Source organism: Littorina saxatilis, linkage group LG7, assembly GCF_037325665.1.
Source record: "Littorina saxatilis isolate snail1 linkage group LG7, US_GU_Lsax_2.0, whole genome shotgun sequence".
Classification (NCBI taxonomy): Eukaryota; Metazoa; Mollusca; class Gastropoda; order Littorinimorpha; family Littorinidae; genus Littorina; species Littorina saxatilis.
In genome coordinates this window covers 49,321,954-49,335,643 of record NC_090251.1, presented here as the reverse complement: position 1 = coordinate 49,335,643, position 13,690 = coordinate 49,321,954, and the positions used below count along the sequence as shown (strand labels likewise).

Sequence of the window (13,690 nt, the reverse complement as noted above, 5' to 3'; positions counted from 1 at the left end):
AAGTGCCCATGACTTAGAAATCGAAAAGGGCAGATACACGGGAACACCAAGGGAGGAAAGACTATGCAGAAACTGTGGAGTGGTGGAGGATGAACTTCACTTCCTTGATTCATGTACAATATATGCTCATCTCAGGCAACAGTTATTACCGAATACTTCCACCGGCAGTGATGAAATAAGAGTCAGTTCTCTGTTCACTGACAGCGACATCCAAAGGCAATTGGCAAAATATGTGTACGATTGTTTTCAACTACGCAGATGCAATGCGTCTTCCGACTGTCCTCAATAACCTATGCTCATCTTCAGGTCCTCTTTGTTCACCCTGTTCCACTTGGTTTTGTATTACATGTATGTTATGTTATATTGCTATTTTTCCTGTACTTATGTATCTTGAATGTGTCAATAGGCTATGTGCTTTAATGACAATAAATTCTGATTCTGATTCACACACACACACACACACACACACACACTCTCTCTCTCTCTCTCTCGTTCTGTCTGTCTGTCTCTGTCTCTCTCTCTCTGTCTCTGTCTCTCTCTCTCTCTCTCTCTCTCTCTCTCTCTATATCCGAAACTTTACCCCAAACCATTTGTTCAAAGTTCTCTTTGAAGAATTCACACCACCTTATGAAATTTAACACTCCTCTTCCTAGGATAGACTTATTTAAGTCTAGTCTAGTTTATTCAGGTGGCCGTCTCTGGAACGCTCTTCCAAATGCCTTACGGGAAGCTACCAGCACAGATTCTTTCAAAAACAAATATATATCCCATTTAATGAAAATAGTATATTCTTGATTGTTATGTCCTTTGAGACACAGTCACTCACTTTTGATTTATTGTTTTGTTTATGAAATTATGATGTTCTGCATAATATCCATTGTCTTGCAGAGTTGATGTACTATTGCATAGTATTCTTACTCTAATTGACTTGCAAATTTTTGCTTTGCACCTTGTCATGAACATGTATAAACTACAATGTTTCATATAATGCACGTATGTACATAAACTTATCCTGTTTTACTAATTATGTAAGTATTGTAGTAGTAGTAGTAGTAGTTTTTATAGTAGATTTAGTCCCTCTTTAGGGCGAGGGCCAGATGCAAAAAAGTATACCAATGCTTATTCTGTTACCCTTGTAAAATAAAGAATTGTCATTGTCATTGTCATTGTCATTGTCATTGTCTCTCTCTCTCTCTCTCTCTCAACTACCAACACTTGTTTCATGATCCAAACGATTTGTGTTACCTTGCACCCGGCATCCTGTGCCATAGTGGAGACCTTGTTGACATACTGCTGGACCTGCTCCTTCTTGATCTCCAGCATCATCCTGCACACATCACGCACCATTATCATCTTCTTCACTAACAAGACTGGCTTCCGAGCGGCCATCTTGTAAGGACCACGCCCAACATCCCAATCTATACTCTTAAAAAAAAAAGGTAAGGATCGGTATAAAAAAAAAAAAATGTATACAATCTGTTGACATGCCAGGTTGAAGAAAGTACGTGAGGTTCACTACATTTTGTTTTGGCTGAAATAGTTCCTTTTTTTTTCCAAGTCTGCAGAGTGGGTGATAGCAATAGCATACATGATACATAGACAGTATTCTTTCTCTTACAATTAAATACTGTGGGAGTTGGAGAATGCAATTAAAATTCTGCACATACAAGAAACGTTTCCTATTCCTTCTTGTCAACATTTTCAGTCACTTTGGCGGTCACTGGCCTGCCACCTGTTGTGGTGACGTAACAGGGGCGGATCACATAATTCTTGAGGAAGGGTTTCCAAATTTCTTTTTGTGACAATTCAACGACGCAAAGCGTTTAGTTGAGGGCAAAAAAAATTGAGCAATCTGGTGCAATCTGAGCCAAGTAACTTCCCCTAATAAATCTTCAAAAAAAAGTAAATGTAAGAATACAAATTTGGATCAAAACAAGGAAGATTGACCGATGTGGTGCAACCCGAGCCAGCAAATGACCCAACTACCTTCCAAAACAATCATTTAGAAGACAAAGGCCGGCTACTAGAGGGTCAAGGGGAATGCCCCGCCCCCCCCCCCCCCCGGAAAATGTTGCTAAGAATCAAGGAAAATGGAGCAATCTGGTGCAATCTGAGCCATCAGGTTTTCTTTATATTCATTTAAAAAAAAAATTTTAAAAATCATTTTTTTTTCTTTTTCTTTTTTAGGCTGGGAGGGGGGGGGGGTGTCCAGAAACCCAGGAAATCCCCCCTGGATCCGCCCCTGCGTAAACACTCTCTTCCAGTCAACTTTGATACAGCATACAAGGATTTCACACACACTTTGTTTATAAAATGGTAACTATTAATGCTTGTATTGTATGATGGGTTTGTAAAGCGTCGTGAGACTTCAAGCACTTCATCATCTAATTATTCTGCATGATGCTGCAATCAATCAGTGCAATATCTCTGCATATCAACTACGTCATGGAATTTCGGCTTTACTAATTTTAGACAGCTTCTCAGCAGAAGGCCAAAAATGATTAATTTCATTATGAAATAGTATTAATATTTATACCTGGTATTTACATGGATAGAAAGATAAAAGAATGTTCAATCATGTATTGTCCGTCAAATTTTAGAGAATATTTCTCATGGAGAATGATTTACTTAGTGTAAAGCACAAAAACATCAAAATCGCCAAGAATCGAGTTACGTCAACAAATTCCAGGACGACAACGATATGGCTTTACTATATCACGACGCAGTAAGTGTGTGTGTGTATACATGCGAGTGTGTGTGTGCGTGCATGCGTGCGTGTGTGTGTATTACAAGTAATGTGTGTGATTGCATGCATACTACTGACTGTGTAGCATGCACAATTTCATGTCGCAACACTTACAAAGCAGACTCTATGAGAACGGTACAGCGATCAGCAAAGAGAGCGTTGAACTCAGGCTTCAAATGGTGCACCAGGCTGTTCCCGAAGTACACCACGTCGAATGCTTTCTGGTACTTGCTGCGCTTGTGAAGCTCCTCTGCACATCCCAGGGGCAGGAACGTCACCTTCACATCATCCAGGGGCAGCGACTCTGTAAATTGCAGAATGAAATTGGACGGTGTGAATTTGCTCCCTTGTTTATAGTACACTGCTAAGGTTGAACCTGCCCAGGGCAGAGACGCACGAGAAAGTTACCGACCGGGTGGAAGTCAGCCGCGGTGTTAGATTGGTTGAAATAGAGGTTTGTCGTGATGTCAACCAATCAGACCCCTTGATTTGTTCTCACCCGGTTGGGTGGCGCCCACTTTCGCTTTGTGTACCCCAGCCCTGGTCACCATCCGCTAATAATGACCACCTGCTCAGCACCACCGTCCTGGTCACCATCCGCTAATAATGACCACCTGGCCAACACCACCACCCTGGTCACCATCCGCTAATAATGACCACCTGCCCAACACCACCACCCTGGTCACCATCCGCTAATAATGACCACCTGCCCAACACCACCACCCTGGTCACCATCCGCTAATAATGACCACCTGCCCAGCACCACCACCCTGGTCACCATATGCTAATAATGACCACCTGGCTGCCCAGCACCACCACCCCAAACAGGGCCGGACTAGGCGAAGAGGAGGGGGGGGGGTTGCCAGTGGTGGCCCAGGGGGATGTCCCCCCTGGTGGCAGGGGCGGATCAGTTCATTTTATGGGTGGTTTTTTTCAAAAGTATATTGTGAAGATATGGGTGTGAACGACGGCGCGAAGCGCCTAGCTTGCTAGGGGGGTCCGGGGGCATGCCCCCCCGGAAAATTTTGAAAAAAAGGATGCAAAATGGTGCAATCTGGTGCATTCTGAGGATGATCATTACCAGTTTCAGGCAGCAGATTTTGTCACTGATTAATACCCCAAAAATTGAAACTCAATGTAAAATAAAGAAATGCATACCTCATTCAATATTTTTATTTTTTTTTGGCTGGGGGGGGGTCCGGAAACCCTAGAACCACCCCCCCCACACACTCGTTGTGGGGGTCAGGGGGCGAAGCCCCCTGAAGCTGATGGGTAGGTCATATTCTGAGATAGGAAAATGGTCGCTCCTTGCATGAAACGGCATAAAATAAGCAATAATAAAAAAAATTAAATAAGTAAGGTACATGTTTAGGCTAGGGGGGGGGGGGGGGGGTTGCGCAACCCCCATAACCCCCCCGGTAGTCCGGCCCTGCCAAAGGATCTCGGACCAAGTTATTTCCTATCAAATTGACCTGTCCATTACACGACCAACTTCTCTCTATAGGGACCACTTTTGGCACTTCCCTTAATTGTCAATCCTGTCTATAATGATCCCCCAAGGGTCCAGCCAAAAGTGGTCCTTATAGAGATTTGTCCCGGCCGAATGGAGTGCCGAGAGGGTCTAGGGCCGAATGGAGTGCCGAGAGGGTCTAGGGCCGCATGGACTGCCGAGAGGGTCTAGGGCCGAATGGAGTGCCGAGAGGGTCTAGGGCCGCATGGAGTGCCGAGAGGGTCTAGGGCCGAATGGAGTGCCGAGAGGGTCTAGGGCCGCATGGAGTGCCGAGAGGGTCTAGGGCCGAATGGAGTGCCGAGAGGGTCTAGGGCCGCATGGACTGCCGAGAGGGTCTAGGGCCGAATGGAGTGCCGAGAGGGTCTAGGGCCGCATGGACTGCCGAGAGGGTCTAGGGCCGCATGGAGTGCCGAGAGGGTCTAGGGCCGCATGGAGTGCCGAGAGGGTCTAGGGCCGAATGGAGTGCCGAGAGGGTCTAGGGCCGAATGGAGTGCCGAGAGGGTCTAGGGCCGCATGGAGTGCCGAGAGGGTCTAGGGCCGCATGGAGTGCCGAGAGGGTCTAGGGCCGCATGGAGTGCCGAGAGGGTCTAGGGCCGAATGGAGTGCCGAGAGGGTCTAGGGCCGAATGGAGTGCCGAGAGGGTCTAGGGCCGAATGGAGTGCCGAGAGGGTCTAGGGCCGAATGGAGTGCCGAGAGGGTCTAGGGCCGAATGGAGTGCCGAGAGGGTCTAGGGCCGCATGGACTGCCGAGAGGGTCTAGGGCCGCATGGAGTGCCGAGAGGGTCTAGGGCCGAATGGAGTGCCGAGAGGGTCTAGGGCCGCATGGAGTGCCGAGAGGGTCTAGGGCCGCATGGAGTGCCGAGAGGGTCTAGGGCCGAATGGAGTGCCAAGAGGGTCTAGGGCCGAATGAAGTGCCGAGAGGGTCTAGGGCCGAATGGAGTGCCAAGAGGGTCTAGGGCCGAATGAAGTGCCGAGAGGGTCTAGGGCCGCATGGAGAGAAAAAACAAGAAGAGTAAGATGCACATTAAACCTTTTGTTTTAAACAAAACTTTCTCTCAAATAAACATTGCCAGTTCCTTACGTACCAGTATTAACACTTCTTAGGGTCTTTTTGTCTCTGTACTTCTTCAGAGCACAGCAAAAAGCAATTTTACATGGTCTCAAAAGTAAAACAAATAAATTAATAAATTGATTTAAAAATCAATCAATTAATTTTTTATAAATAAACTCATATAACAAAAATTGTTTAATTATTTACACAAAGATGTTGGATCTGTTATTATTGGAAAAATGTTTCTGTCCCTGCTTTATATTTACCATATTCAAGATCAAGAGGTCGCTGAGGTTTCTCTGTTGAGGCAGCTGTAGAGTTGTCTCCCTGTTCTGTGCTGCTCTCCCCTGCTTCTGTTTCTTCCTCCTCCTCTTCTTCTGTGATTTCTGTTCACAAATATTAACCTTAATGTAAACTGTCTTTCACCACACACACCTTGTAAACTGCTGACATGTTGATTACAACGTACTCATGTCAGTAACCAAACAAATTTCAAGAAATATTCTAACAACATAAACACACTTTTCAACCTTCAGATGGACATAGTCCTGAATTGACCCCGTGGAAATGACTGAAAGAAGAGCAACCATTTGAGATTCACTCATTGGGACCTGAAACAGGGCTTAATCAGGTTATTGGTCATCAGAATACAGCTAGCTATCATGTGAGCTACATTCTTGATTTCCATAAATGGACGCTCAAAATCTGTACATCCAAGGTATGCACATTACCTTGTAATTTTGGTCCAGTGTCTTTCTGTTCTTGCTTTGATTTGTCATCAGTCTTTGGGTCACCAGCTGGCAGTGAGTAACGCTCACTGAGTGTCAACTCATGGAACATGGCCAACACGTTGAATTCCGCCACATCTTCTGCAGTCTGAAAGAAAGCAAAAAGAAGGCAAGATGTTGAAATGCAACTCTGCTTCTTGCATGCTAGTACTTCCATCTAGTGAAATAGTCAATCAAAAGTTTAGCTGGTCACAAAGTTATGTGTTTCAAAGCCTTGCTTAAAAAATCCCAGGGTAAACATTGAAAGATTCAAATTCTGTCAAGCATATGTTTACTCACTGACAGTAGCAATTACATCCCATAGCCACAACTATATACACCCTCCTTCCGATTATTACATAGTATGTTAGAAACAGATTGATTGAAAACTATCTGAATCTCAACTATTTGACATACAGTGGAATTTCCTTTTCGAGACCCGGCCCTAACCCCCCCCCCAACTTTCTCATATTTATTAAGGCCCTGAAAAGGGGGTTCCACTGTAATCTCTTACTTTGACACATTTCAAAACGCAAGGGAAAATAATTGACAGCTTTGAATGTGCGAGTCTTCACCTTTGTGTGGACATTGTTGGACTTCTTGAAGAAAGATCTCTCCTCGCTCTCAATGCCCAGCGGAACATATGGACTGACCACGATGTCACCCCAGTAACCCCTCCTGGCGTATTTCTCACCATCCTGAAACACAGTCACAGCAACAACAGCAATTACAGTCGGATGATCGAGCTTCTACAATTGGCACTGATGATCCAATACACTCAAAAATAAACTCAAATGTATGCATAGCGAACGACGAAGAAGAAGAAGAAAATGTATGCATCACAGCATCAGAGCGACAATAACAACTGATATTACAAGGCTTCGATCTGAGAAAAGTACAATAATGAATTAAATCATATATTATATATACAAGAAGAGCAAACGCTCGATCGAGTCACTTTCGCAGTTCTGAATATTATATGAGGCATCAGATGGACAGGAAGAAATTGCTATTCACAACACAATGAGTCACGTTCACATAAAATTTGAGCCCGGTCACTTTTATAGTTTCCGAGAAAAGCCCAACGTTAAGTTGTGTGTTGCCGAACAGAAAAGGCTAGTTATCTCCCTTGTTTTTCTGATAACGTTCGTAAAAGGCTACAGATGTAAATACTTTGATGTAAAGAATAATCCTACAAAGTTTCAATCACATCCGATGAACTTTGTCAAAGATATAAAATGTCTAATTTTTCCTTTGACGCTGACCTGTGACCTTGAAAAAGGTCAAAGGTCAACGAAACCATCGTTAAAGTGTAGAGGTCATTGGAGGTCACGACTAAACAAAATATGAGCCCGATCGCTTTGATAGTTTCCGAGAAAAGTCCAACGTTAAGGTGGTGTCTACGGCCGGCCGGACGGCCGGCCGGACAGACTAACACTGACCGATTACATAGAGTCACTTTTTCTCAAGTGACTCAAAAACTGTAAAATGCAACAAACATGCATAAAACATGACATGTTTGCATATGAAACAACTCCATGGATATGCAGGGAATATCTGCATACTTTGTAGTAGTACAGTGGTCCCTGTAATATCAAGCCTTTCCGCTGAGAGGACACCTCCCAGTACACAACACTTCATACTGTCCCTTTGTGCTTAATTGAGCTTGATATTGGCTTCGCAAAGACTTCGCAAAGTCTTTTCACTGAAAAGTCAGTGCCAAAGCTTTGTGCTGCGAGCTCCATGAAGTAACCTTTACCAAGTTGACTTTGCTTTATTAATAGCAGACTCAAATTCAACCAAATAATCCCTCGAATGAAAGGCCACCTGCAACTTACAGACACTTTCTGTTGGCCCCAAAGGGGTCTTTTCATTACAGGTTGACCACTGTAATCATCTCAGACTGTGAGGTTACTGTCATGATATGATGTTTTTCGTTAACGATGATATTGATGATCAGAGGCTAAAGTGTACACACTCTCAGCTGCATCAGAACATCAGACGAATGTCTATTCTATAGGTAGGTGTAATATTCTCTAGTAGAGCGGAGTAGAGGGAAATCAGTATACAGTATCAGAGCTTGGTACAGAGCGGAGTAGAGGGAAAGCAGTATAGTCTACAGTATCAGAGCTTGGTACAGAGCGGAGTAGAGGGAAAGCAGTATACAGTATCAGAGCTTGGTACAGAGCGGAGTAGAGGGAAAGCAGTATACAGTATTAGAGCTTGGTACAGAGCGGAGTAGAGGGAAAGCAGTATACATTATTAGAGCTTGGTACAGAGCGGAGTAGAGGGAAAGCAGTATACAGTATCAGAGCTTGGTACAGAGCGGAGTAGAGGGAAAGCAGTATACAGTATCAGAGCTTGGTACAGAGCGGAGTAGAGGGAAAGCAGTATACATTATCAGAGCTTGGTACAGAGCGGAGTAGAGGGAAAGCAGTATACAGTATCAGAGCTTGGTACAGAGCGGAGTAGAGGGAAAGCAGTATACAGTATCAGAGCTTGGTACAGAGCGGAGTAGAGGGAAAGCAGTATACAGTATCAGAGCTTGGTACAGAGCGGAGTAGAGGGAAAGCAGTATACAGTATCAGAGCTTGGTACAGAGCGGAGTAGAGGGAAAGCAGTATACAGTATCAGAGCTTGGTACAGAGCGGAGTAGAGGGAAAGCAGTATACAGTATCAGAGCTTGGTACAGAGCGGAGTAGAGGGAAAGCAGTATACAGTATTAGAGCTTGGTACAGAGCGGAGTAGAGGGAAAGCAGTATACAGTATTAGAGCTTGGTACAGAGCAGAGCTAATAAAGTAAGGATGCTGTGCTGGTAAGATCGTCTAGGGTGCATCATGTACTTTTATTTTGAACTATTGGTACCAGTTGTGGGAAGAGGTCAGTTACAAGAGGCTGGGTTGTGACACAGTTGATAGTACTACAAAGGTTGTCTTTTTATTGCAGTTGATATGACCAATGTAAAGGAACTCATCTCAGACTGCAAAGTTACCAGTGTTTCAGATGCAGGACTTACGTGTCTGAGCACCATGGCAGAGGCCATCGTCTTGTTGGGAACGTCGTAGGTTCCCTCTCTGACACTGAAGGCTTCTCCTGTCTCCCGCCATCTCTTGTATTCTTGAATGTGGATGATACTAACCTGTCAGCATTCAGAAAATAAAAATAGGCTATTTCGTCTGACATTGATTACATGGATGTATTCAGCACAGCAGCTACATGCTAAATACAAAGTTGCTAATGTCACAGAAAAACTCCCTCAGATTTTGTGCAGATATACTGCGTGCACGTGATGAACATATTGAACAGGAATGTGGCCCATGCAAGTGTATGCATGGTTTTTCCCTGAAGTACGGGGTGGGCGTTAGTACCACATTCTGTGCAGGATCAGTTCTTCATTAGAAGTAGTGATAATTGGCCTAGTCAGAATGAAATCTGGAAACTAAACACGAAAGAATCCCTTTGCTTTGCACACACACACACACACACACACACATACACACACACACAGAGAAACGCATGCACACACACACACACACACACACACCTGCGTGCACACACACAAACACATGTCACGGTTTACCACACACACACACACACACACACACACACACACACACACACACACACACACACACACACACACAAACAAACAAACACACACAGGTCAATGAAAAAAAAAAGTGCATTAAAACTATCTACGAAGCGGCCAACACAGTAAGAACCTCACCCCTCAGTCCTGTAAGGCCATGGCGTGATCCCAGTCGTATGCATTGTACCTCGAGTCATAGTGCAGAAACACACACACACACACACACACACACACACACACACACACACACACACACACACACACACACACACACACACAGAGCTAACTCAGTAAGAACCTCACCCCTCTGTCCTGTAAGACCATGGCATGATCCCAGTCGTATGCATTGTACCGTGAGTCATAGCGCACACGCAGATGCTGTCTCAAACGAAGCTCCCTGAAAAACAAAATAAGAGAATGAATTCAAAAAAATGTGTGAGCTTTAAACACAAATCTTTTCCATGTGCCTGACATAACCTGACATGGTTGAACCACTTATACTTTTACAGCTACTGTGAGCCAACCAATCAGTTCTTATAGCCTGCTAGCAAACATATGAATACAAGTATCAAAAACAGCTCTAGGTTGGGTGAGAACAAAGTAAATCAAAATGTCTGTCCATGTGTTCGTTTTGTCCCAACGATACACATACTCAAAGGTAATGGAGATTTTCTTTCTCCTTTTTTCTTCCCTGTGTCCGTTCTTTCTTTCTGTCTTTCTTTCTTTCTTTCTAGCATTCTTTCATTTTTTTCTGTTTGTCTTTCTTTGTTTGTTACTTTCTCTCCTTCACATAATTCCAACCTTATACTCACCAGCACTTTTTGGGATCATAAGCCTCAGGTTTGGAATCTCGCCAGAATTTGAAGATACCTTCGAGGAAATCTCTCTCTTTGAACTAAAACAAAAAATATAGCAAACATATAAATATTATCAACATGACTCATTCTGATTCTGTTCTTGCTTCACATATTTAATAGAGTTCTGTATAAGCATTTTCTCTACAATGTCAGAATCCTATTTTAAACTGACACGTACATAGCCTACACACACACACACAAAAATACTCTGGGGAAAAAAATCTTAACTTTGATCTACATTTAATCCAAAATGAACATGTTCTTTAAGATTTGGTCATTTGTTACTACCACTGAGACAACAGAGAGACATTGCAAGAGTCATTGTAAAACACAAATACAGTAATTAAGTATTTCTCACACTCAGCAAAGAAAACAGGAAAATCACATGTTTGTAAATATCAAAAAATAAAATAAAAACAACAGCATACCTTCAGTTGAGCGAGATCCAGACATGGCAACTTCTTCTCCAAGTAATCGCTGTCTGTCACCATTCTACAATCGAAAAATCCAGTTATTAATGCAACATAGACATTATATCTGAAGCATGCTAATTAATGAGCATGCAGTGTGAAAGTGTAGGTTAAAAGAATCATATATGCTGGTCCCGATTCAAATCAGAGTAGCCCTCCAAAGCAGCATAACCCCTTGATCTCCTCTTCAAACAAACTAATAATAATAAGAAAATAATTCCTTTACTGAACAACTGCAACCCTGGACACAAGCTAACACACACCCACACCCACCCACCCAAACACACACACAAATATACCACATGTATGCATTATATACACAAACAAACAAACAACCTTACTTGATGAACTCTGTTGACATCTTCGACACATAATCTGCAGTCTGTTTTCGCACCAAAGTGTTGCCGTACAATTCCAGGAACAGTTCTGTCTTTTCTGTCAAAACAAACAAGACATTAACAAAAATCAACTGCTGTCGTCTAAACATCCTGACACCAACAGCAACAGTCCTTCCTTAAACTATGCATCTACATTCCTTGTGACAATCTGAAAATGTTGCTTTCAGTGCCTATACTGCTATAGTCAGCCCTTTACCTAGTGAATGAAAGGGAGGGGCTTCCCAAATGAGGCAGGTGAATCGGGGCTGGTGGGGAGTATGGGTGCAAGGCTTCCCACATCCTGTTAAAATTCAGCATTTGAAAAGAGTATTTTAGGTCTTTTTTTGAGATAATTGGTACATTTGCCAGGTAAGGTCGGGCTTTCGGAACCCGGGAACCCTGCCCCCCTAAGATCCGGCAGCCCTGCTAGTGCTACTGATGTAGATTGTAAAGAAAATGTAAAATGCATTCAAGATAATACACAATAGTAAACACCAAAACACTTTTTGTTTTGACAGGGATATGACTGAGAGACTAAATTTAATCTAAATACTTGGGTAAATTTAAACTTCTCCAAATACAACTGTGTAAATGCTTTGTTCACGTTTTCTGACAGTGAAGTTACCTTGTAATCCCATTCTCTTCTGCATCTCCAGGCCAAGAGACAGAAACAGCATATGGCGTGCATACAGCTCCAACGCTGTTTCTATGACGAAGAACTGAAAAAGAAGATTGTTCACACTGTAACTATATGTTTTAGTGACGTCTACACAACCACCATTCATGCTATACCTTAATTGCATGCAGATATAATAAATCAGTCATAGTGAAGTTAGAACTATACACGGCTCTGTTTTAAATTTATGCTCCATCAGATCGAGTGTATGGCTGCAGATGAGCATTGTCCCAAGATAGGCCAAATGGTTCCAAGAGGACGTTAAAACTTATTATCATCATTGCACTTCACTAGCATCTGTGAGATCTCTGGATAAAGGAACAGATTAGCAATACATGTAGCAGCACAACATTCACATTTAATACTACATGTACAATGATTACTGGCTGCTTTTGTTTTTATTTGATTAATTTGTTCTTTTTGTGTTTTGTTTTCAATGTTAACTGGTATCAGTGTTTATTTTACGACAGTGTTTTTCTGTCTCAGATACATTAGGAATAACAATCCACTCACATGCAGTTTCCGCTTGGTGTGTCTGTGTCTGCGAGCAATTGTTGTGAGCACATGGCGGAGATCTCCGGCTCCAATCACCAAGATCTGGACAGTGTCTGTCATAAAACAAAAGAAAATGTTACGCCCAGATTTACTTCATTCATAAAAAAGAGAAATACCTACCTATGGTGTGAGTGTGTGTGTATGTGTGTGTGTGTGTGTGTGGTTCTGCATGTGTGTGTTTCTGTTTGCGTGTGTGTGTATCATTGTCTGTGTGTTTGCGTGATTGTCATGTACAGACTTGGAGACAGATCTTTTTTGTATAATTTTTTTAATTGAGATCTTTTTTCACTTCTTAATTTTCTTTTCATACTGAATTATGTTGTTCTTGACCTGCCAAGTTGCACTGTGATCCTGTCATTCAATTGCCAATAGAGATATCTTACCTGGACTTTTATAGAAATCCAGCTTTTTCATGAGCTCTGCAATTCCTGGAAGAAGAAAAAGTTGAAACTATAAGTACATGTTAAATGATAAGACCTGACACTGACATCAAAATTAACAAAGTTATTTTACAAACAGACTGGTCGAATACGATCCTTGCTAGAAACATGTGTTTCACTTTCATGATACTTTTGCTTTTAAAAGTTTTTACTTTTACCAAAAAGAAAAAAGAGTTCTCGAAAAAAAGAAAGAAAGAGCAGAAAAAGGAACAAAAACGGCCCACACACAAAAATCCAATAAAGTAGTGCTGTATTGTATGTATCATGTGAAATCAAAGGAGTTCTAGAAGTTTCACCTGTTTCTTGTAAATCCACGGCAGGACTGAAACCCCACCACGTAATCGTCCCAAAGCCGTCAAGCCCTCTTTCTCCCATCTTGCCTGTCAGACAAATATCAGTGCACCCCGAACAAAAAATCGACAATGATCTACAGCCCGAAGTGTCCTGGGTATGCTGTGTGTACTTGTCTATTCATGCCAAAAACCGTCCCCACGACGCCATATTTCAACAAACTAGCTTCCCAGTAAATAATTGCTAGATCATGTGTGGTCAAAAATTACATTATTAGAAAACGTGCAAGATGTCTTTACCAAACAACCAATAGAAGTTATAGCATAAGTATATTATGCCGATTATCCAAACATGTAGTTAA

At 42.5% G+C, this 13,690-nt stretch overlaps 1 protein-coding gene across 1 annotated transcript in view; it reads right to left on the bottom strand.

The window, feature by feature from the left end:
- Positions 1-13,560, bottom strand: part of LOC138971702 (dynein axonemal assembly factor 3-like) — a 16,590-nt gene extending 3,030 nt beyond the window's left edge. Inside the window, exons 1-14 of the mRNA XM_070344482.1 lie at positions 13,335-13,560; positions 12,982-13,026; positions 12,557-12,651; positions 11,993-12,086; positions 11,332-11,425; positions 10,949-11,012; positions 10,476-10,558; positions 9,967-10,060; positions 9,091-9,213; positions 6,649-6,771; positions 6,038-6,182; positions 5,573-5,692; positions 2,861-3,050; positions 1,246-1,327 (exon numbers count right to left, since the gene is read on the bottom strand). Coding sequence (XP_070200583.1) covers positions 1,246-1,327; positions 2,861-3,050; positions 5,573-5,692; positions 6,038-6,182; positions 6,649-6,771; positions 9,091-9,213; positions 9,967-10,060; positions 10,476-10,558; positions 10,949-11,012; positions 11,332-11,425; positions 11,993-12,086; positions 12,557-12,651; positions 12,982-13,026; positions 13,335-13,413 — 1,431 coding nt within the window. The 5' untranslated portion in view covers positions 13,414-13,560. The remainder of the gene's footprint in view (positions 1-1,245; positions 1,328-2,860; positions 3,051-5,572; positions 5,693-6,037; positions 6,183-6,648; positions 6,772-9,090; positions 9,214-9,966; positions 10,061-10,475; positions 10,559-10,948; positions 11,013-11,331; positions 11,426-11,992; positions 12,087-12,556; positions 12,652-12,981; positions 13,027-13,334) is intronic.
- Positions 13,561-13,690: the final 130 nt, after the last annotated feature.